Source organism: Esox lucius, chromosome 21 (assembly GCF_011004845.1).
Source record: "Esox lucius isolate fEsoLuc1 chromosome 21, fEsoLuc1.pri, whole genome shotgun sequence".
In the NCBI taxonomy this organism is placed as follows: Eukaryota; Metazoa; Chordata; class Actinopteri; order Esociformes; family Esocidae; genus Esox; species Esox lucius.
The window spans coordinates 12,597,380-12,621,511 of record NC_047589.1 but is presented as its reverse complement, the minus strand read 5'-3'; the positions used below and the strand labels follow the sequence as shown (position 1 = coordinate 12,621,511).

At 39.5% G+C, this 24,132-nt stretch overlaps 1 protein-coding gene across 2 annotated transcripts in view; it reads right to left on the bottom strand.

Moving 5' to 3' along the window:
- The window catches only part of LOC105029635 (cadherin-6), a 61,682-nt gene extending 39,060 nt beyond the window's left edge, over positions 1-22,622 (bottom strand). The window contains exons 1-2 of one of the 2 annotated variants that reach the window (XM_013139553.3): positions 22,380-22,622; positions 11,885-12,235 (exon numbers count right to left, since the gene is read on the bottom strand). In XM_013139553.3, the coding sequence (XP_012995007.1) occupies positions 11,885-12,100 (216 nt within the window). In that variant the 5' untranslated portion in view covers positions 12,101-12,235; positions 22,380-22,622. The remainder of the gene's footprint in view (positions 1-11,884; positions 12,236-22,379) is intronic. The other variant, XM_010903110.4, reaches the window with a different exon arrangement.
- Positions 22,623-24,132: the final 1,510 nt, after the last annotated feature.

Sequence of the window (24,132 nt, the reverse complement as noted above, 5' to 3'; positions counted from 1 at the left end):
TGTATTTGAGATAATTGCATGGGCTCAGAAACACTTTCGAAAACCACCGTCTGTGAACACAGTATGTCGTTGCATCCACATTTAAACTCTATCATGAAAAGAAGATACCATATTTATACAAGATCCTGAAACGCCTGTGGCCCAAGCTCATTTAAGATTGACTTAGGCAAAGTGGAAAACTGCCCTGTGGTCTGACTAATCAAAACTTTAAATTATTTTTGGGAATCATGGATGCTGCGTCCTCCAAGGCTAAAGAGGATCGGGTTTGTTATCAACACACAGTTCAAAGGCAATATCTGTGATGATTTGAGGGTGCATTAATGCACATGGCATGGGTGACTTGCACATCCGTAAAGGAACTATTACTGCTGAACAATATACACTCACCTAAAGGATTATTAGGAACACCATACTAATACTGTGTTTGACGCCCTTTCGCCTTCAGAACTGCCTTAATTCTACATGGCATTGATTCAACAAGGTGCTGAAAGCATTCTTTAGAAATGTTGGCCCATATTGATAGGATAGCATCTTGCAGTTGATGGAGATGTGTGGGATGCACATCCAGGGCACGAAGCTCCTGTTCCACCACATCCCAAAGATGCTCTATTGGGTTGAGATCTGGTGACTGTGGGGGCCATTTCAGTACAGTGAACTCATTTGAACCCAATTTGAAATTATTAGAGCTTTGTGACATGGTGCATTATCCTGCTGGAAGTAGCCATCTGAGGATGGGTTAAATGCCACAGCCTACCAGAGCATTGTTTCTGACCATGTCCATCCCTTTATGACCACCATGTACCAATGCCCAGTTGGCACTAAGGGGCCTAAAGTGTGCCAAGAAAACATCCCCCACACCATTACACCACCACCACCAGCCTGCACAGTGGTAACAAGGCATGATGGATCCATGTTCTCATTCTGTTTACACCAAATTCTGACTCTACCATCTGAATGTCTCAACAGAAATCAAGACTCATCAGACCAGGCAACATCCTTCCAGTCTTCAACTGTCCAATTTTGGTGAGCTCATGCAAATTGTAGCCTCTTTTTCCTATTTGTAGTAGAGATGAGTGGTACCCGGTGGGGTCTTCTGCTGTTGTAGCCCATCTGCCTCAAGGTTGTACGTGTTGTGGCTTCACAAATGCTTTGCTGCATACCTCGGTTGTAACGAGTGGTTATTTCAGTCAAATCTGCTCTTCTATCAGCTTGAATCAGTCGGCCCATTGTCCTCTGACCTCTAGCATCAACAAGGCATTTTCGCCCACAGGACTGCCTCATACTGGATGTTTTTCCCTTTTCACACCATTCTTTGTAAACCCTAGAAATGGTTGTGGGTGAAAATCCCAGTAACTGAGCAGATTGTGAAATATTCAGACCGGCCTGTCTGGCACCAACAACCATGCCATGCTCAAAATTGCTTAAATCACCTTTCTTTCCCATTCTGACATTCAGTTTGGAGTTCAGGAGATTGTCTTGACCAGGACCACACCCATAAATGCATTGAAGCAACTGCTTGGTTGATTGGATTATTGCATCAATGAGAATTTGAACAGGTGTTCCCAATAATCCTTTAGGTGAGTGTAAATCGGTTTTGGAGCAACTAACGCTGCCATCCAGATGACATATTTTTCAGGGAAGGCTGTGCTTATTTCAGCAAGTCAATGCCAAACCACATTCTCCAAGTACTGCAGCAGGATGGCAGCAGAGTAAAGGAGTCTGGGTGTTAAACTGGCCTGCCTGCAGACCAGACCCGTCACCCATTAAAAACATTTGGGGCATTATGACAAAGAATACGACAAAGGAGACCCCGAATTGTTGAGCAGCTGCGATCCTATATCAAGCAAGAATGGGAAAATATTTCACTTTCAAAACTATTGCAATTGGTCTCCTCAGTTCCCAAATGCTTACAGAGTATTATAAAGAGTTGATGCAACACAGTGGTAAACATGCCCTTATCCCAACTTTTGAAACTTGTTACTGGCATCAAATTCAAAATGGCCATGTATTTTCCAAAAACATTACGTTTCAACATTTGATGTGTGTGTTACTCAAAATCTATTTACAAAAGGATTATCCCAAGACACTATGAACAAAATAGGTATGTATGCAACTTCTGAAAGCTGCTCTATGGTCTAGAAATGAGAGAGTATACTTGTGTTGCTTTGTTGTATTTTCATATTCAAGTGTACCCAGTTCCCGCCCCTCTCTCTTGTTTTTTGTTCCATCACTTCTTGATTTACACATTAAGCAATTGTTCAAGTTATCATTTTGGGTATAATGCAGAGTCACTTTTTTTTCTGTGTGTTTAGGAAGGAACAAAGAAAATTGAATTTGGCTGAAGTCAGGGCTGTCCATTTTAATTTCAGAGCAAAACACATTTCTCCTGGTATCATTCATTATAAATGATTCACTCTCCCTTATTGCAAAATGGAAGCAAATATGATTTCCAGGGGAGCACCATGCTCTTCAGATTTTTCTAAAAGAGCTCCTTGAGTAGGACCGGTAATTGTTGGCGATTAAGGTTTACTTTGCTGCTATTTCAGTGTGTCATATGGGGAATGGAGTACCGCCTGGCGATGCAGATTTTTTGCTAAGGACTTGGCTCTTGTTCTGAACGCACTCCGTGTGTCTCCATTTCCAGTCTGTGGATTTTAAACTCCTCTCTTATAAAATCCACATTACTTGTAGCGTTAAGCTCAGCTAAACATTGGTTCCTCCGTTTCTGAAGTCACATCAACAGGCCTCATGACGGTACAGAGCTTCGAGTTCCTTGTATTCCATATTACCAACAAACTAAGTGTCCACTCGGTCGGTGGTAAAGGGAGTGTCAGAGCATCTCAACGGGCTGCATCAACGCTTGCTATAGCAACTCTACTGCCCTCGATCATAAGGCGTTTTAGAGTATGGTGCAAATTGCTTAGTACATCACCTGGGCCAAGCACCCTGTCATCCAAGATCTATACATTGGATGGTGTCATAGGAGCCACAGCTTATTCTGTGTATTTTACTGCATGGTAGGTATGGCATATGGTACCAGCACCTCAGTCTTTAACTATCAGAATATTGCGCAGCTACTGAAAGAGATTATCAATGTGAATGGATATGTCACTTTTAGCATTTCCCTCTTGTATTGATATTATGCACACATACACACACACATATATAGAACAAGTATTTGATAAACTGCTGATTTTCCAGGTTTTCCTACTTACAAAGCATGTAGAGGTCTGTACTTTTTATCATAGGTACACTAAAACAAAAATCCAGAAAATCAAATTGTATTTTTAATTAATTAATTTGCATTTTATTGCATGACATAAGTATTTGATCACCTACCAACCAGTAAGAATTCCTACTCTCGCAGACCTGTTTTTCTTTAAGAAGTCCTCCTATTCTCCACTCATTACCTGTATTAACTGCACCTGTTTGAACTCGTAACCTGTATAAAAGACACCTGTCCACACACTCAATCAAACAGACACCAACCTCTCCACAATGGCCAAGACCAGAGAGCTGTGTAAGGACATCAGGGATAAAACTGGAGACCTGCACAAGGCTGGGATGGGCTACAGGACAATAGGCAATAGGCAGAAGGCAATGTAAATCAATGATCATGAGGACGGTGAGGGATCAGCCCAGAACTACACGCAGGACCTGGTCAATGACCTGAAGAGAGCTGCGACCACAGTTTCAAAGAATATCATTAGTAACACACTACGCCGTCATGGATTAAAATCCTGCAGTGCACGCAAAGTCCCCCTGCTCAAGCCAGCACTTGTCCAGCCCCATCTGAAGTTTGCCAATGACCATCTGGATGATCCAGAGGAGGAAAGGGAGAAGGTCATGTGGTCTGATGAGAGAGAAATTTAGTTTTTTGGTCTAAACTCCACTCGCCGTGTTTGGAGAAAGAAGAAGGATGAGTACAACCCCAAGAACACCATCCCAACCGTGAAGCATGGAGGTGGAAACATCATTCTTTGGGGATGCTTTTCTGCAAAGGGGACAGGACGACTGCACCGTATTGAGGGGGAGGATGGATGGGGCCATGTATCGCAAGATCAATGACCCAAAACACACAGCCAGGGCAACTAAGGAGTGACTCCGTAAGAACCATCTCAAGGTCCTGGAGTGGCCTAGCCTGTCTCCAGACCTGAACCCAATAGAAAATCTTTGGAGGGAGCTGAAAGTCCGTATTGCCCAGAGACAGCCCCGAAACCTGAAGGATCTAGAGAAGGTCTTTATGGAGGAGTGGGCAAAAATCCCTGCTCCAGGGTGTGCAAACCTGGTCAAGAACTACAGGAAATGTATGATCTATTTAATTGCAAACAAAGGTTTCTGTACCAAATATTAAGTTCTGCTTTTCTGATGTATCAAATACTTATGTCATGCAATAAAATGCTAATTAATTACTTAAAAATCATACAATGTGGATTTTTGTTTTAGATTCTGTCACTCACAGTTGAAGAGTACTTATGATAAAAATTACAGACTTCTACATGCTATGTAAGTAGGAAAACCGGCAAAATCGGCAGTGTATCAAATACTTGTTCTCCCCACTCTATATAAATATATATATATATATATATATATATATATATATATATATATACACATTATACTTTGCCCATACTCAATCACACACTCCACACATGCTTTGTACGAAATATTATTCCTTGACCGCAGTGATTTTTCGTGGAGAATGACGAATGGCTAAAGCGGATTTAGGCAATAATGAATCCTGAATGATGTTGATTTGTAGGTTGAGGATCACTAGACCCACGTAAATGACTGCTGTGTCTTATGTAAATTGGGACAGGTGCTGCACATTCTCGCATCCTCGGCTTTATCCTATTAATCAATCTGCGATGACATCTACACTCATTTCTAAGAGGTGCGACAGTCTCATAAATCAAACTTGGAGATGATGGTCTGTCTCTTCCCACGCTCAAATCTGAGATATTTTCTGAGAAGGGCTCATGAACGAGGGCCGATGTAGTGGGAGATGAATCTCCTCTGTAAGTCCAAAGTCTCATCAAGTATTCTTCCAGGATTTCTCTGCACTTTGCTGCATCCATTTCTCCTCTGTCTTCACAAACTTTCCAGGCCCTGATGCACAGAAGGATTCTGACGGCATGATGCTGCCACCACCTCAGGATGATGTGTTGTGTTAGGCGTGCCTTGTTTGTCGCATTTAACGTTGAGGCCAATAAAAAAACGTATTTTGGTGTAATCAGACCATATCTTCTTTCCACTGGGTCTCAGTCTCCCAGATGCCTTCTGACAAACTTTTTCAGAGATTTAAAATGTAGTTTTATTTTTGCCCGCTCGACAATTGTGAATTACTCTGGCTTTCGTTGTGGTATGCAGAATGTCACCCAGCTCAGACGTGGAAGACTTGTAACTCTATTTGGTCTGATATGCCAAAACAACTCTGGGTAGGTTTCTGGGTTGCGGAGAGTATGATGCACATGTTTCTTTATGATTTCCTTTAGAAATAAATATTTTCTTAGAGTTTGGTGATAAAGTACAATCCCAATAATTGCAAAGGTATGTATTGCAGATGGTCCAAGGAGAACAAATGTAACTCTTTATTTATGTTATTTGCAAGTAAGGCTTGGTGTTCCTCTTTATACAGAAGAGAGGACTGTTTTCATAACTTAAATCCTTTCACACAAACACAGAGGGATTGTCAATAATGCAGCAAAATCATTGGCAAATATTGTCAGGTTTGTAGTCAGCATTGTTTAGTGCAGTACAAGTGAGATAGTAAAATAGCCCCACATGGATTCAGAATAATTATGGCCACTATCTCTCCCTCCTTTTTTAGGAGTATAAAAGCTCCTACAATTTTTATCACAAACTAAAAATGTTAGTTTGCGATATGTGATGATGATAGGCAAGTTCATAATATTTAGCTGCCACACTGTTGCTGTATGTATCCATTCATATGCTATGATGATACCTTTCAAAACAATTCCCTGCTCTAGAAACAAACCAGCTACATTTCCTTGTTATAAACATACCACAATAAACGGTTCATGTGATTTCAGGTGGCGTTACCTCCCTTATGGATAAGTTTCAGCTGATTGCCAATGCTGAAAATGTGTGGTGTTCAAATGTTTTTCTCTATCACTTCAATATTGGCTCACCCAGCAGAAAATGACATGTCTGAGATAACAAAGGCAACTGACTTGCTAGTGAAGAAATGTAGCTTCTACTTTATGGTCCAGGAGATGCATATTGTTTTATCAAAAACTGTTTAAATTGCATTTCCACAGGCAGCTCAATTCTAAACTTCTTACACTAAATTATTATTTTCTAAATTTCTACTAGACTAATTTCTTTCATTTGTAAGCAAATAAAACAAAAGAGTAGATTAATCTATCAAAATAGACAATAAGTAGACATGGCAGCAACAGTTAATTTGCTCTGGATACCAAGTTTAAACTGCAGTATGCAAGAACAGTAATGGGAATGTTTAATCTGGAGAACATTCAATTTATTTGGTACACCCATCGATTACCACAATTGGGGTGATGTACCCGATTAACTGACCACTGATTGTACATACCGTCAAACCAATGTCTATAATAAATATGTGAATACTTGTATACATGCTTATTGTATATACTGCTTATTGTTTGAAGAGTGCAGTGAGGTGTTATACTGATACATAGAAATATTGTTATGGGACCTTTTTACATTTCATTGTGTCCAAAGTAGTGTCTACTGCATGACTCATCTTTTGTTTGAGTAGAGGGTTTCAGTGTCAGTGAGAGAAAGACAAACGCAATTTTCATAGGCAATCGCTACTGGCTGTTTTCTTAAGCTAGCAGTCCGATGCTCAATCTCGGGTATGGATGAATATGCACACCTCACACCGCAGGCTGCTCCATTTGCTTTCTTGACTTGCAAACCAGTTAAAATGTTTTACTCAAGACACTGAGAAATTAAATCTAGAATTTGTTGCTAGAAATGTGTGATTTGTTTTTGCCCGCACTCAAACAGTTTTTTTGTTTGCCCACACACAAAACATAACCAACACAAGTTGCGTAGTGGTAGAAGAAGGTTTTTTCAGCTGGTTGCTCAAGTGTTAGTACTCCCATTCTTTCGAATGGCTCCAGACAATCATAATCTGAGGCGGCATGGTTTGAACGGCCATATCCTTGAGTTCTAGTCCTCTCTGCAGTCTTGTTTAAGAGTGAAGTTGTGCTTTGAATGTTTATCCATTAGCTGGGAATATTGTTTGAAATGTCTGCACACTTTGGTGATTTCATTATCAACCAATTGCATACCACTTAAAATTATAAATGTGTGCAGTGGGCTATTAGTATGTTTACCCTCATTAAGAAAGACAGGTAACATATCAGGCATAGCTCAGTCACAGTTGTGAATGCAGAGAGGCATGATGCTGTCATCAAATTAATTTGTAGCTTACGGCAATAATGTTAAAAAATGTGTTGCTTTTTCTTCTGTCAGCTGAATGTGCCACTAACTTCATTGAACCATGGTTATGACAGTAAACATATTTGCAGCTGTAATAAAAATATGTTGCTGTAAATGCATTTTTAGCACTTCTGGCGATCATATCTGATTCACATAGATGCTCAAAAGAAAGAGATAAAGAGAACATTCCTAGCAAAACTGACAGATCACTTAGATTGCACTTTAATTCTGGCCCAATTACTATAAAATAAAGAAACACAAATGCATTTCAGTGAGCCCTCATCACAGCGTTTGAAAGCACATGCAAAGTGAAGGTACATTTCCATGTAATGTTGAAAACAACAGCTGTTAATTATTATATAAAAATAATTTTCATCAACGAGGGCCGATATTAAGCTTGCAGGTGTCCAACCGAAAGCCTTTCTTATCTATTAAGAGAATATATAACATGTAAAGTAGAAACTGGCCCAAGGTTTTAGTAAAACTCATCAATGTCATCTTGGTAATTTCACAAAAGTACCCAGAAATTTGAAAACACAAGTTATCAAATATAATTGATAATAACAATGATTTTCTTTCTTAAGTGTTAAGATTTTACACTGAGAATCAGAGACAACACTAAATTAAGATAGTGTGTGTATGTGTTTTGAGTGATGGCGTTGGAGGGGAGACTTGATTGGATGTGAAATAACTAAGTCCCTGCACAGTGCTCTACAAAGGCCATTAAATTCTATTCATGAGAGAGACAATCAATGCCCGTGATGACTCTGCGCCGGGCTTTTAAGTGTCTGTCCATCCGCCCAGGCTTTTCACCCTTTCTCCTCACCGACAACTCCAGAGAGCAGCTGATGGAATTATAGGTAATGTTCACCACTGGCATCTCAGTAAAACTAGTGTGTCGGCATCAACAACTCCTTCATCCTTATTTATTGTGGCCCCATGTTTAATTGTGAATTATACTGGACACGGTGAGTCAATAGCCAGTGCTGTGATTGCTGTGATGCCAGGACACTTGCCAGTGTGCCAGCCAAAGACCATCAAAGAGTCAGGAAGAATGCCAGAATGCAATCAATGGATAGCATCTTTATAACTGGGCCTGTTTTGTTGCCTCATCACGTATAACCCTCTGAAGTTACATCTCATTGGTCTGACTTGATTGATTCATTATTTTTCTCTCCATTAACCCACTTCTTTCCCTCCCCTCCCTATCTGTGTATTCTTGTTGTTCCTGGGTCTCCAATGTGTCAGGACAATATTATCTGGTAGTCATATCCTCCTACTCCACCCTTTACCTTGACACTTGTTTACTCCTGAGGATGAGTCATGTGATGAATGCCATTTTCCTCAGAGACAATTGTCTGTCGACTCTTTCCCTTTCCTTTCCTTTTTGTGTTGTCTCTGGCACTGCGACTAGCTTTCTCTGTGTTAGGACTAAAACTGACAGCTTTAAAAATCACTCCTCTGATCTAAAGTGGGGGTTAGAGCTCTAAGAAATATTTCCACATTCATGCTTTTTCATCTGGCTTCTTTCTGACTAACCCAAGCCTGTCCGTTAAAGAGCTGTGTCATCATGACAGAGGGACTGGGAGGGAGTGGGTCAGTTTATTGCTATACCTTCCAAAAAATATCTATTTCTCCTCTGCGTCATGTTAAATCACTAGTTTGAGAATAAGTCTATTGTTTTATAACCCACTCAATCAGTAAGCCCACTGTATATTTTTAATTGTGGTATGAATGGAAACCATTATTTGTTTTCTTCATGGGATATGGAGACTCTTCGCTTCACATATTGTTATTGGCCTAACAAGCTGATCTATTTTAGCCATGTTCACACTACACCTAAGCCACCACACTTGCATATTTTGAAGTCGGCTAGCACCAACCTCAACCCAGAGCTAGCTGGCCCTGCTTGGGAGTAGTATTAGCACCAACCTTTCAGGGAAAGCCTCAGAAACGCTGTGACAAAATAACCTGTGTGAAACAGGGTCAAGAACAAACGCATATACTGTTTATTGTCAGATCACCAAAGCTGCCATTTCACTTAATTTACATACATGTGTGACACACATCATTACCAACAGCTACACGGTAGCTCTGTTTTGATCCTTTCACCCAGCAAACTTTGTCATTTAAGTATACCGGCTTTATCTGAACAAAGTAGCTACTGCAGCTAGCTTTTGAAATAAATATAGCAAATATGTGGAAATACAGGGTCAGACTAGTCACATTATCCACCTCATGATGATATTTTCATGTTGCCATTTTTCTCTTTCTCTGTGTAGTAAAAAAAAAATCAAATCCAGACAGGTAGGACATCTTGGTCAACTGATGTCAGAAAGTTATGTCACCATATGTTTCTATAACTATGTTATGTTACTAATGTTCGTATAACATCACTCACATGCCAGAGAGAACATAACATATTGGCAGCTTGTCAAGTAGAGAATGTAAAATAGTGCCATGTCATATTATCTGTTAGCTCAGGGCTTAGGAATACAAGTGTGAATCCTTAGCCTAGGGTTAAGAACATTTTATGTGAATAAAGGCTAAGCTAGCTCGGGGCCAGTTTACAGCTGATGTAAATAGGACTTTGTTAAATACATTTGATTGATAAGTACAATGCAACATGACAAGGTCTACTAAGGTAGCTCTCAGGTGACACTCTTGTTTCTATTTATAGTCAAAGAAACTCATGAACGTTTTGTGACATCAAATCAATTAGAGAAATCTACTCTTTAATTGAGGTAAAACTATAGTAGTAGCATCCCATCAAGTACTTTGCACTCCCTACCCTTGCAGCAATTACTGATGAGGTGGGATTACACATAAATGGGATCTGTAACCATGTAAAATCTCTCCAGATCTTTGTGATCTCTTGTGGACTTTCCTGTTCAGCTCACCCTACGTTCAAAATGGGGCCTGAGGCAGGCAAATTGTAATGGCATTATAAAAACTTGTGAGTGAGAACTTTTGGTGTAGTTGTGGAGGAATGCTTTAGGTCCTGTTGCAATGGCGACCCAGTTTTGGGGCAGACAGACAGATTCTGCTCGAAAATCTCTGGTTATTTGACAGTTCATAATGCTATGTATCTTAACATGGTTCTCTGGGCCTCTGCCAGGAGACAATAAGTGGGTCATCGTTGGATAGCACTGCCAATGCCTTTTTAAGAGATGAAGAGTATTTGCTAACTTGAATTAGGCACACAGATCATTACTAACTAATGTTGCCTGGCTAATGTTGCAAACATCTTCCTGAAACATCATAGGCAAGGCATTAATTCACTGCAACACTTGCAGTTCTCCATGGCTATATCTTTTCCAAACACCCTCTGTTTCCGACCAGGCAAGAAATAAAAACAATTACACACAACAATCAGAACTGATCTCTTGGCACTAGTAAAATACATCAATTAAATTCATTATTGTTCCTTTTCAATCTTAGGTCACTGGTTATTTTGTGAGGTGAAATGAATCATGTGCTGGGAATAGTAATAGTAATAGCTGGTGTGTTTCTCTGCTGCTGTTTTGAATGGTTGTGTTTTGTATTGGTATGATTGCAGAATACTGATTATCTTTTCACGAGAATGAGCAGCTTTGTCCAATGTTTTTAGATGCTGTGTCCCTGCATGTGGCTGCTTTTTCCATCGTTGCTCACTTTCAACATGGTTCGTTAATAGTAAAAGTAGCTGCTGTAACTGGGGTCCTGAATGATTAAATAGGAAAGCATGTGGTTAAATGCATTCTGTCACTTTATGTTGTGTTTTTGAGGCTCATGGCTTTTTAGCCTGGAAATTCATGGTAGAATATAGAGAAGAGCCTAAACAACACTATGAGTTTTTTTTTTTCTTGACTTGATTCCTTGCTAATTTAGATGCACCACTTCTGATGATGAGACAATGCTGTGTCCAGGTGCTGTCTTCATAAGAGCTACAGCTTAAACCACGGCTTCCGCCTGTCATCAGAAGTGCTTCTTCTGCAGTAGAGTAGGTACATTACATAGGTCCGCTTGCCATGAATTGCCACTAGTACTTTATTTGTAGTCACTTTGTAAAGTAATGCGTGGGAACAAACAATCGTTTGAGGAAAATCATCATAATAGCTGCTTTCCATAAAGTTACCTAGAGGGTATAACTCATATCTTTGTCTTTGATTACTTATGTGATGACAAAACCAGAAAGGGCTGAAATGACAGGTGTGCCCTTTATACATCTGTATGCTACGGCCTAACCAGAAAAAAACAATGGTATGAAAAAAGAAAGAAAGTGTAAACAATCTGTACAGATGTTTACACTACAGTATTTTTGCCAAATTAAGCAGAATCAATCTCCATAAGTCAAACAGACAGTGAGTTACAGAAATTTATTAAATGAGTACAGTAACACAAAAAAAAATTGTAAAAATACAAATATAATTAAATGACACAGAAAAGCCCTTACCTTGCCGACATACTGGTTGTCATTCCCTGTATACTCCTCGAGAAGAAAGAATTGATTCCACATCCATCCTCGTTTGGAACGCTGGAGTATCCTCCCATCATCTTTCTCCGGCAATGTTCCGAACAGATTACCAGTATTTTCAGGTGCCACTGGCATGGCAGTGATTGTCCACAGGATGGAGAGCATCAATAGACCCAGGTAGTGATTGGTTATCATGGTATCCAAATCCACAGGAAAATTGTTCTGTATGACTAATGACTTACGGTAATGAACTTCTGGAAGGATACACACTGGAATGCAACATCACCAAATCAGGCATGTTATTCTATGCCTTTGATACCCAACTGAACCCTGTAAAGAACAAAAGAAAAACATAGATGAATCAGAGAGATAACCCCAAATGTGTCCAATATCAAGAAAACGTTTGCTTCAAAATTGTTTAAATTTAGAGTGTTAATTGTATATTGCTACTGTTTAAATTAATTACTTGATTTGCAAGTCGGAATATGCATCCTGTCCTGCAACTTTGCTAAATAACTCACGGAGAGCTCACAAAACAGGGCAGCAGGGAGCCGAGCAATCTGCGGAAAACTAAACTAACCTAGAGGAGCTAGGATCCTTTCATCCTGTCTTTTCTGCATCCACTGCTATATCAACTTCCTATCGCTCTAAATGTCAAGCTTCTACCTCTAACCGGCTCCTCTCTTAATCCTACACATTCGTTTGGGAAAAAAAACAGATGATATCTTCTCATTCACTCAGCCTTTTGACTCCACTACTCCCATACATACAGAACTACTATGCACTTTGCCCCCCCCCCCCCCCCCGCTCTACAGATGACTGTCCTGCGATTACCAATGTTTGCATAACATTCTCTAATTGCTGGTGTCCCTCAGGGGTCACTTCCAGGCTTTCTATTCTCTCTATATACCAACTCACTTGCCTCTTACAAATCATACCAAGGTGGTAAATTGGTTATCTGGTTCCCCTGGCTTACATTTCTGTTTGGATGCCAACCCAGGAGCTCAATGTTGAAATGATAGAGCCACTTTTTACTCTAGTGCGAGGCCTGCAAATTCCAAGACCATGGTCCTTGCCTTCAGAGCAGAAAGGGAAACTACTCCATCGCTCAAAATCTACAGCCCAACCCAAGCACTCCATTCAGCCACCTCTGTTCTCTGAGCCAGCCCATCACTATGTAGGGTCGGCTCTCATTCACCCCAGTCAAAGCTTTTCTCTGTCCATGCACCCAAATGATGGATCAAGAGTCTGATATTAGAACAGAAGAATCCCTGCCCATCTTACAAATATTTCTGAAACCATAGCTCTCCAAAGATAAATGTAAATATGTAATCTGCCTGCAAAACAGATATTAATTAAAATATTTGCACTTGCCTTTCCTCCTAGGACTTTTCTGATTAATTAACAGAGCCAATTCAGCCCGAAAACCGAGTGGTAATTGACCAGTTATGCATAATGTGACATCAGATCACTCCTATCACAATATCAGACATTACACCTGTGTATTTAATTGTCAGTTTACCCGCTCAGTTTGCTATGCTATCCACCCACCACCCCTGCCTCCATCTGTTTGGTTCTGTGTTTCCTTTGTGGGGGATTCAGTATTAGGTTCCTTGCTCATTGCCTACAGGGATTGCTATTAATAATATTATGTTGATGTTATTGTTGGTATTACCGTATACACGATCATGTGATGCCAGTGAGTTAGGCCAGAGGAGCAGAACCTAATGCAAAAACATTGCATGTACATTGTTGTTCATAAGTTCTCCAATAAATGGTTAAACTAATATGTGGCGTTTTGAGCTGAACTTCGTTGTTTGGGAAAATTGTGCCTCATATGTTTATAAACTGTAGTTGTCTAACCGACAATTCATAAAATAATTCATTAATTTAAGTCTCTCTGAAGTAGAGTGTCGATCTAATTGTAAATGTCACACAGTTCACCATTTTATCTATATGATTAGTTCCAATGGTAAAATAGACAGAGATTTCCCTTTAGAATGTAACAATAGCTGTAGTTATTTCTAAAATGTGTTACTTGCTTATTCGTCATTTCAACTGCTATGTTAGCAAGCTAGCTGTATAAGCTGCTTCACAACCGCTAACAATTTTCATTAAAGAACAAATTTATCCTTTCAAAAATATATCTGGCTAGAAGAATACTGGGTTAACTTCCACTTGCCTACTTCTCTTCTGCTTAGGCTAGTGTCAGATTCTGTCCACTTTTGATCCATATCTTTATCCAAGAAAGGATACATATATTGGAATTGACTGACCACTAACAAAAATAAATGTAGGACCATTATTTGCTATACGAAGCACATTCTTCCCTGTTAGATGAGAATTTTGGGTTAGCTGGCACCGAAACCATGGTTTCCATTTTGTATTATTGGCTCCTTTCCTAGTGCTATAGAATACCTAGATCATGGCCAGCCATGATAGGTCATTTGGGAATGCATACAATATTTATTAGTTACTCCTTATTAATCTTGTCCTCCTTTTCTAAAAGAGCCCATTTAGTGTAAGGTTAGTTAAAAGGCCATGGTGTTAACAGCATTCTGACAATAATGAACTATTAATCTCACAAGTTGCTATAAACAAGCATAGGATATGCTTTTAATAATTTCTCTGCTTTGATAATTAATGCTCGGTAATCTGAAAAAATGTACTCAATGTCAACATACAGTGGATATAAAAAGGTCTACACACCCCTTTTAAAATGCTAGGTTCTTGTGATGTAAAAATGAGACAAAGATAAATCATGTCATAATTTTTCCCACCATTATTGTGACCTATAACGTGAACTATTCAATTGAAAAACAAACTGAAATCTTTGAGAAAAAAAACAAAACTCATAATAGCTGGGTTGCATAAGTGTGCACACTCTTAAACTAATACTTTGTTGAAGCACCTTTAGATTTTATTACAGCACTCAGTCTTTTTGGGTAGGAGTCTATTAGCATGGCACATCTTGTCGTGGCAATATTTTAATAAACTCTTCTTTGCAAAAGCGCTCCAAATCTGTCAGGTTGCGAGGACATCTCCTGTGCACAGCCCTATTCAGATCACCCCACATATGTTCAATTGGATTAAAGTCTGGGCTCTGGCTGGGCCATTCCAAAACGTGAATCATCTTCTGGTGTAGCCGTGCTTTTGTGGATTTGGATGTGTGCTTCTGGTCATTGTCTTGCTGAAAGGTGAACATCATCTTCATCTTTCTAACGGATGCCTGAAGATGTTGTGCCAAAATTGCCTGATATTCGGAACTGTTCATAATTCCCTCCACCCTGACTAAGGCCCTGGTTCCAGTTGAAGAAAAACAGCCCCAAAGCATGATGCTGCCACCACCATGCTTCACTCTGGGTATGGTGTTCTTTGGGTGATGTGCAGTGTTATTTTTGCACCAAACACACCTTTTGGAATTATGGCCAAAAAGTTCAACCTTGGTTTCATCAGACCATAACACTTTCCCACATGCTTTTGGGGGACTTGATGTTTGTTTTTGCAAACTTCAGCCGGGCTTGGATGTTTTTCTTTGTAAGAAAAGGGTTCCGTATTGCCACCCTACCCCATAGCCCATTCATATGAAGAATACAGGAGAATGTTGTCACATGTAGCACACTGCCAGTACTTGCCAGACATTCCTGCAGTTCCTTTAATGTTCCTGTAAGCCTCTTGAAAGCCTCCCTGACCAATTTTCATAAATTTTGGAGGGACGTTCAGTTCTTGGTAATGTGTCTTTTGCGCCATATTTTCGCCACTGAATGATGACTGTCTTCACCTCTGTTTCATGGTATATCTGATGTTTTGGAAATTATTTTGTACCCTTCTCCTGAATGATATCTTTCAACAATGCTGTCTGCGGACCATGGCTTTTGCTCTGAAATGCAACTAAGAAAATGTCAGGAAAATCATACTAGTACAACTGAACTTTATTTGTGATTAATCAGAGTCACTTTAAATGATGGCAGGTGTGTAATGATTTCTATTTATGAGTTTGAATGTGATTGGTTAATTCTGAAATAAGCCACACCCCCAGTTATAAGAGTGTGCACACGTATGCAACAAGGTTTTTATTTTTCATTTTTCCCCCTCGAATATTTCAGTTTGTTTTTCAATTGAATTGTTCACATTATAGGTCACATTAAAAGTGCAAAAGGTTTTGACATGATTTATCTTTGTCTTTATTTTTGTCTCATCACAAAAACCTGGCATTTTAACAGGGGTGTGTAGAATTTTTATATCCACTGTAAGCATTTGATTTGAACAAACAAAGGACAGTCTTTAAATCTGTGAACAATATATTATGGTTTCAATCATGAAACAGAAACACTGCCACTTGCCCACAAATGCAAAACATTTATTCAGTTAATGAGATACAAAAATGTAATTTTATTAATTTCATCGCTCTTAAAGAGCACAGCAGAACGCAATTCATGTGATAAAGAGATTGTGCTAATGCATGCACTGAAGCAAACCGACTGTCGTACAGTCAGGTTATGGCTTGTATCCAAATGCTGAAAGGTTATGACAGCATCAGAGATAACAGTGGAGAATGGAGAGCTGTCATCCAAGGTCAAGCTTTAAAAGTATCAAGCAGAACCTGACCATTAAATTATGACATTTTGAGTCAGCGAGAACACAATCTTGCCGTTTCCCAGATGTTCACCCTTGCTAAAAGGCCAGACTACATCAGGAAAAAGTCATAATTTTTACAAAGCATAAGCTCAAAAATATTTATGACCCAAAGAGAAAATCGGACTGTGGTTGTCTCTTTTCCTTCCACCACATAGAAGAAACAGAATATTGCCAAGAAGATTGGGGAAGTCGTAGGGTGCGAGTAAGCTATAAGCTGATGATGATGTGCTGTTATCACTTCACTACGTGCGCAGGATTTGCCATTTATGACAGGCAGTGTGACGGGCGCAGCATCCCGGAAATCGGGAAACATTGCCTGGCAATTAATCTTGGCTGATTCCTGTGATTGCATTTTCTAATTATCATTCAAGACTGTCCTTGAGTTTTAATAGCCTTCTGGATATTAATCTTTGATGCACCATGCCTATTAAGTATTAGGCCGGTGCGTCTTTTTAGAATTTCTTCAAACCTGAGCTCAGTAGAGTGTACTGACTGGATTTCTTGGCCAGATGCTATAAACTCCTCTTGCTGAGTTATACAATACTGGGGAAAAAAGACAAAATACAATTGTTTTTTTATGAATAATATTTTCTGTACAACTGTATGTATTTTGTATACATTCAGAATCAAATGTAAAAAAAAAAATCTTCCTTAAATCCAACCAAACTTTGTGAGTAGGTCTGCTAACTCAATGCAATACACATCTCTAGATTTTTTACGTATGTAATATTATTTTTCCAGACACTCCAGCAACTAAAAGATTTAAGCTACGAAAACCGCCTTAAAAACATCAGACTGTCCCTTATATTTAATTGCTTAATACATTTTTTATTGCAGTTCAAGTTTTTGAATTGCTATAAATTGGTAGGAGTTTCTTATAGCCACACACAAGAAAAAATATTAACTTCATAGTATGTGCAGTGTTGCCCCGGAAATGTGTCAGTGCAGAGAGCCTCATTTTGTTGGCTAACATTCATTAGCTTGCAAATTGCATGTATTATTATGGCATTATCTATTCACTTAAATGGATAGCCAGCTATGCAAGCATGATATTTTTACCCGGGCACAAACCTTGAATGTCACGTTTAGAGCTTTGTTAGCTTAGATTATGAATGTTTCTGCTGGCTACTAACATATTGGCTTAATAACTATGAAGTAAGAAATTAAAGTCAAAGCGTGTTTAAAATAAAGCCACAGGATTACTATTCTATTTATACTAAGCCAGAGCCACTTTACAGTAATAATCACAAGGTCTGTTGCCAAAAGCAAATGCATCACCTCGGTTGCCCCACTCATTCTGGGTGGGTACCTTTCATATAGAAAGAGATGTCGGCGTATAATTCCCTGTATGGTCAAATTGCTGGCATTCAGGCTTGGTGTGAATGGGATATGAGTCATCCAGTTACATTCAAACATACTGTTTCAGGAAGGATTCCCTTAGGTCTGTCAGGTCTGCTACAGGGGAAGAGCCTAAGAACAGTTATAGATCCCTATATAGGGAGGCCAAAAAAAACTTAATTCAAGGATTTTGTCAGCAAAACACAGGCTGTAAAACAATTCTACAGTAATGACTACTCTTTTGTTTGAAAAGGCATTAGACTACAAACTAAACAACTAGGCCTCCCATTATAATTGTAGAACATGCCTTGACAAGCAAACATAACCTATTTTACTACAGATTTGACAAAATCACCGGGTCACTTCACCGCACCCCCCCTCCATTTTCCCATCTTAATGTTATTATCTACCCCTTTGCCTCCTGCCTCCTCCCCCTTGTCACCACGAAGCAGGAGAGGAACAAACTGAACAGAACAGCAGGAATATTGCCGACACGGATGGGGGAATCTTTGGATATGGTAAAAACGGTGTTAAACAGCTCTCCATTTTTTATTCAGAAATATTCAACATGCCACAAGAGCAATGTTTCAAATTCTTCATCTTTGTTTAATCCAATAATAGGTCACCTGCCTGAACAACTACAGACATGTAGCATGCACCTCAGTCATCATGAATTATATTACCTGTGTATTTCTGTCCGATCTCAAAACCATCACTAAATTCCTCCCTCAAGCCACTGCAGATTGGCTATAGAGCCCAATTTCCTATGAATGATTCTATGAACATGGCTGACTTCTACATCTTCCAACACCTTAACAACCCATGACTGTTCAAGGATACCGTTTATGGACCACACGTTTTGGTGTCTATGGACCGCGGAGAGGTCGACTGGCTAGTGGCCTAGTTCGAAATAACGTGTAACTAACCACAGAAGAACATAGGTAGGAGGTAGTGTTTGACCCTGTCAACAGTCACCATCTGTCCTTCTGAGGTAATTGGTATATATGAAGAATAGTACTGGGGAAGAACAAAATATTTACACAGAGGAAGAAATGTTGTGTTGATAAAGTTGCTATACAACCTCGGTCCAGCACACACTAGATAATGATCATCTGTAGTTAGGTGAGTTTGTCACAGGAAACGGCGTGATGGTGTAAGGAGTTAAAAGCAGTCAAGGAAAAGGGCCATGTCTATTTGTGTCAAGAAACTGTAAAACAAGACTGCATCTTCCACTAATCAGTTCTTACGGTATGTAAACTACATCAGGTCAAGGGCCATCTACATGAGAACTGTAAGTTTCAAGCACTTCAGGCACAAGGGAGTGATGTTAGTGTCACAGAACAATTTATTTTAGCACTGGTAGATTGTTCTTTGGACCACTCACCTCTCAGATGTCTTCTAGAGTGAGGGAACAATGTGTTCTGAGAGAATCACATAAATTACATTGTGGAAGATGTCTGGAAACTCATTTGAGCTTTCTTTCAGTATCTTAATTTGTCTGGTTCAGGTATTTTTTTATTTATTTTACTCTTGTGAAGACCAATTTCAGCCTCACCTCCAACCGAAGACCATAGAGTAAAAACTCCAGTTTCTCCCTTAGCCTTTCTGATGTATCAGTGTGGAGAAAGTCTGAGATGTTGTGATTATCATAAAGATACAAAACATGTGCTCACTCTTTATGTTTTCCCCTTGGTCTTCTTGGCTTGCCCAGTGAGGGTTGCAAGATGCAACTAAGCCGGCTTGAGATTCCCTGTATTGAATATGGTTTCCACTTTTGTTGTGTTACTGTCCTATGCAGGGTCTTACTTTCACTTGGCTGCTATCTGAAAAGGCTGTATGTTTCATCTGGAAGGTCTGTTTAAGCATTGAAATAATCCAAGTCTAGTGATTTAGATTAATTTGTGGGGACTTACACGCTCTCACAGAAATTGATACAAGCATCCACTGCTGATACTGGCTCCTCAAGGGTATGGTCCATTATGACTGTTTCCCAGTTTGTAAACGAAAACTGTCTTTTCATTGATTCCTCTGACCATAGCTGGACCGCCCTAGGCCACTTCTATATTGTAGCTAGTAGAGTCTACTTGCACAAAGCTACTGAAAGATTTTATTTAATTACTTTTTGAAGTACGGTGGATATAAAAAGTCTACACACCCCTGTTAAAAAGCCAGGTTATTGTGATGTAAAAGAATGAGAAAGTTCATATCAGAACTTTTTCCACTTTTAATGTGACCTATAATGTGAACAATTCAATTGAAAAACAAACCTGCCATAATTTAAAGTCACTCTGATTAATCACAAATAATGTTAAGCTGTTCTAGTAGGATTTTACTACTAGAACAATTTCAACTAATCCAAACACTTTTGCCAAACTGTTCAATTGAGGTTGAGGCAGTTCTAGTGGTTTGGGGTCAAGTACTAAAATGGCTGTTTTGTGATTGATTGAATGGCTTTTGACCACTGACTGCACACTGACATACAGCAGAATTGTTAGACCACCACAAAGCCTAAGTGCTAGTACAGCAGGGCAGTGATGCAGTGGTGAAAAACCAGCAGACCTGTAAAAGTGTCCACTTGGTGGAGCCCTGGACCTTTACAACATCGCTAGCTTCAGGAACCGACTGCAGGCTCTGGAAAGGCTTGACAGCCCTTTAGAAATGCTCAGAAAATCTGCCACAATTTTGAAATGCTGTCTTCACTTTGTAACTTGAAAACTCGTTCAAAAAAAGAATAGACTTCTAACATATGTGAGGCCATGAACAGACAAAATCCTACCAATTGAATAAATCATTGCTGTCTAGTGCTGTAGTTTCTGTGCAAGCAGAACACAAACTGTGGGAGAGATTACACTTTTTCTCACAGTTTAATGTCCTGTCGATCACTGATCATATCTTGTATTAAGTATTTAAGATAAGTTTGACTACACAGAATTAGCATGTTGTCCAACAACTTCATTTAGAAATTGGTTTGTTGTAATTGGAGGCTTTGGAAATCTCTGGTTGAATTTCTGTGTGGGAGCCATGCAGTATATGTGTGGGAGGGCAGGGATAGAAGGTTTTGCTATTATTCATTCCTACATTGAGAGGGCATTACATATTTGACAATAATTTAGGCAACATGTTAGTGGTTAATTTGCGTTAACCAATTATGGCGTTACACAAACGACCCAGTACAAACTGAACCCTTATAAATCACCTGTGTGACTATAAAGCTGTCTCTGCTAAGCCCCAGAGCACACAGCAGGGAGAGATAGGGAGAGAGTGGATGGACAGAGGGATGGAGGAAGTGAGACATGTTGGTGGATGGAGAGATGTATAGAGAAATGATATATGTAGGCTACATACGGCATAAAGCAACAGTACATTTGTAAGATTTTGAGCTAAGATACTGTCCAGTTAATTAACATTTTTAAATCCGCTCACAATTAAATACAGGTACAGTTTTACCATCTCTCCCTACCCTAAAGTAGCTAAATTAATGGGGGTTTCAAAATTGATTCCCCATAAAAATCTAACGTTTATGAATCCTAACTCCAAAAAACACAACCTTAATCCTTAGCTTAACCCTGCTTCCATACTCTTAAAGATGGGCACAGGGATATTTGGCATTTTTTGTCATTTTAGTAAAACCTGTTCATACATACACACACATCCCTCTGGCAGGTGACAAATAAGTCTGACTTATTAAAATTGCGTGAAGTTGTTCATAAATATAAATCTTCAGATTGAGAGAGTCTAGAAGTAGGCTGCCTGTTAGCATTTATCTGGAGATCCACCTCGTGACCAAGATCTAAGCCAGTCTGGTTTTGTTCAGGGCAACTCTCAATCTAGCTATTGCCCTTTTCATTTGTAAATCTGCACATCCATCTAAAAAATATGGGCTGTTTTTCTAACCCTTTTCATAAAAAAAAAAAGTTGCAGAATGCAATAAGCTACTGATCTGAATATTCTGGAGGTTCTGAAAACGGCAGTGGTTGTACAGTGATGTTAAACATTTAACATTAAAGTCTCAAATATCAAACCTTAATTACAAGTTATTTTAAACATGCCGGTGTCCAAAGTATAGTGCAGAAACATAACACATTGCATTGATTGGATGATCAACCTGTTTGCAAGCAATACCTACATGTTAGCTGTATAATGTGTTACCCCCAACATTGCATAAATATGAGACATTATTCTAATATACCCTTCAAATTCCTTAAACAGAAATCCTTTAAATGCTCCGATATTCCCGAAAAGTTATTGACTGAGACTAATAATGACTTTGAGTAGACAGATGTCATATTCTTTTAATTCATCCACAAACCAGCTATCATTATTTTGAATACAGTTATAGAATATCAGATTCTAAGACTTTCTTTCCAGAGTGCTACATTACTCTGGTAGTGGCACGATGATGTGGTACCCAAAACACATCTGCTTATCTTCAAAGTCTAGAGCCTGGAACAAAATCTATTTTCAGAAATTATACAAAACACACCAATAGAGACCTTACCTTTGGTATTACAGCTTAGAAGTAGAGTCCATCTGTGTTTTTGGGTGTCATTGTACTGTGTCCCCACTCCTCACATAACAGTATTTAGCAGTGGCGCTTATTTCGTTCCCCTCTCGGCTGCACTTACATTCCAAGACTGAAAACAGTGCTGCGAGGGCTGGTTAGTATGTTAGAGTCTGTATGAGCCTACTGCCTTCTTCCTCTGCCTCCCTCTATGCTTCTCTCCTTCCCACACCCTCCCTCTCTTTCTCCTCCCCCTGCCTCTTGCTTTTCCTTTTCTCCCCGACCATCTTTCTTTCCAACCTCGCTCTCCCTCTCTCTATTTCTCTCTCTCTTGCTGCATCACTTCTCGCTGTGGATGTCAGTGAGGCTGAAGCAGAAGGGACTCTGTTTCTGATTGGCTGCCATTCCCAAGTTTGCAATAAATAAAGAGGAAGAGAAGGAAAAAAAAGGGATAAGGGAGGATATCAAGTGCCATACAGTAATCAGCAGCAGTTGATGAAAGCAGGAGTGGAATTGAAGATGGGTGAGGTTAAAAGGCTGCAGCGGGACTGAACTTCTAGAATGCAAAGAACCTTTCCATGTGAGTGGACTATGATCTGACCGCGGCCAGTGGTAGATGGGTGTTTCCTGGTGTAGGGCATATCATGATTATCAAGGAATACCCCTTCTTCAGATTTTTTTTTATTACTGTTAGGAGAACCGATGTGGCAGGTTAGGAGAAACAGGTTAACATGAGGAAAAGGGTTAAGGTTGTATAAAAAGCTACAATTGTTAACAACTTTTTTCCACAGGTGACCACAAGAGGGTGCTTTAAGCCTATTTCATCTAACCACAAAGGTAGAACCATAAAATTATATATTTAAAAAAAGCAACATAATTGATATTAATGGCATGGCCCGTATCAGGGAACGCCCACTAGACACTTGCCACAGTGAGACCCTACTCTATGAATGCACAGTGACAGGCAGCTCTGTAGAGAGGAGGCACATTTTTCTAAGCTAGGTTGTACTAAACAGACCAGCTCCTCTGATGGATTGACTCTGTGATGCTGGATTTCCAAAGCAATCGACCCAATCTAATCTCCTTTCAATGACAGTGGAATGAAGGAGAAAAAGGCCATAACTTGTAAATCAACCTCTCAGAGGAGGGATGTTTCTCCATCTTCTCTCCATCGCCGTGCGAAGACTTGGCCTACCGGCCGGCAGTGAGATTAAGCGTTCACAAGCAGGCAGCCTGTCCAGACTGGCAGCACTCCGTCATATCTTTTCATTCTGTGCTTTGTCTTGGATGCATATCAATATATCTCTTGACAATCCCCTGCCTTTTGAAAGTGATATAGCATTTTAATTCAATTGAGGGAAATGAAGAGAGATAATATATCACTGGGGTGTTTGAAACAGAAAGAGCGAGAAAGGGAAAAGAGCGATGGAGAGAGAGGAGAGACAGAGAAAAGGCAGATGGAAAAGAGAAGAAGTCATTACATGCCAATACACATACCTGTACCGTGAGCTGATAAATGATAAGATGGAGTAACTTTGAAATGCTTGGGCTGCCTCTGAACATCTACAGTCTCAATGAATACTTTAAGGAAAGTGGCAGCAATCCGACTCGCAACGGTCATCCTAACGCAAGTTTTATCTCACCTTATCAATGCTAACTGATTATTATTTTATACTCTATTCCCAACGTAGTGCAATGCTTCTGACGAGTTCACATTCGCAGACATAAGATGTAAATTACTCTACTGAAC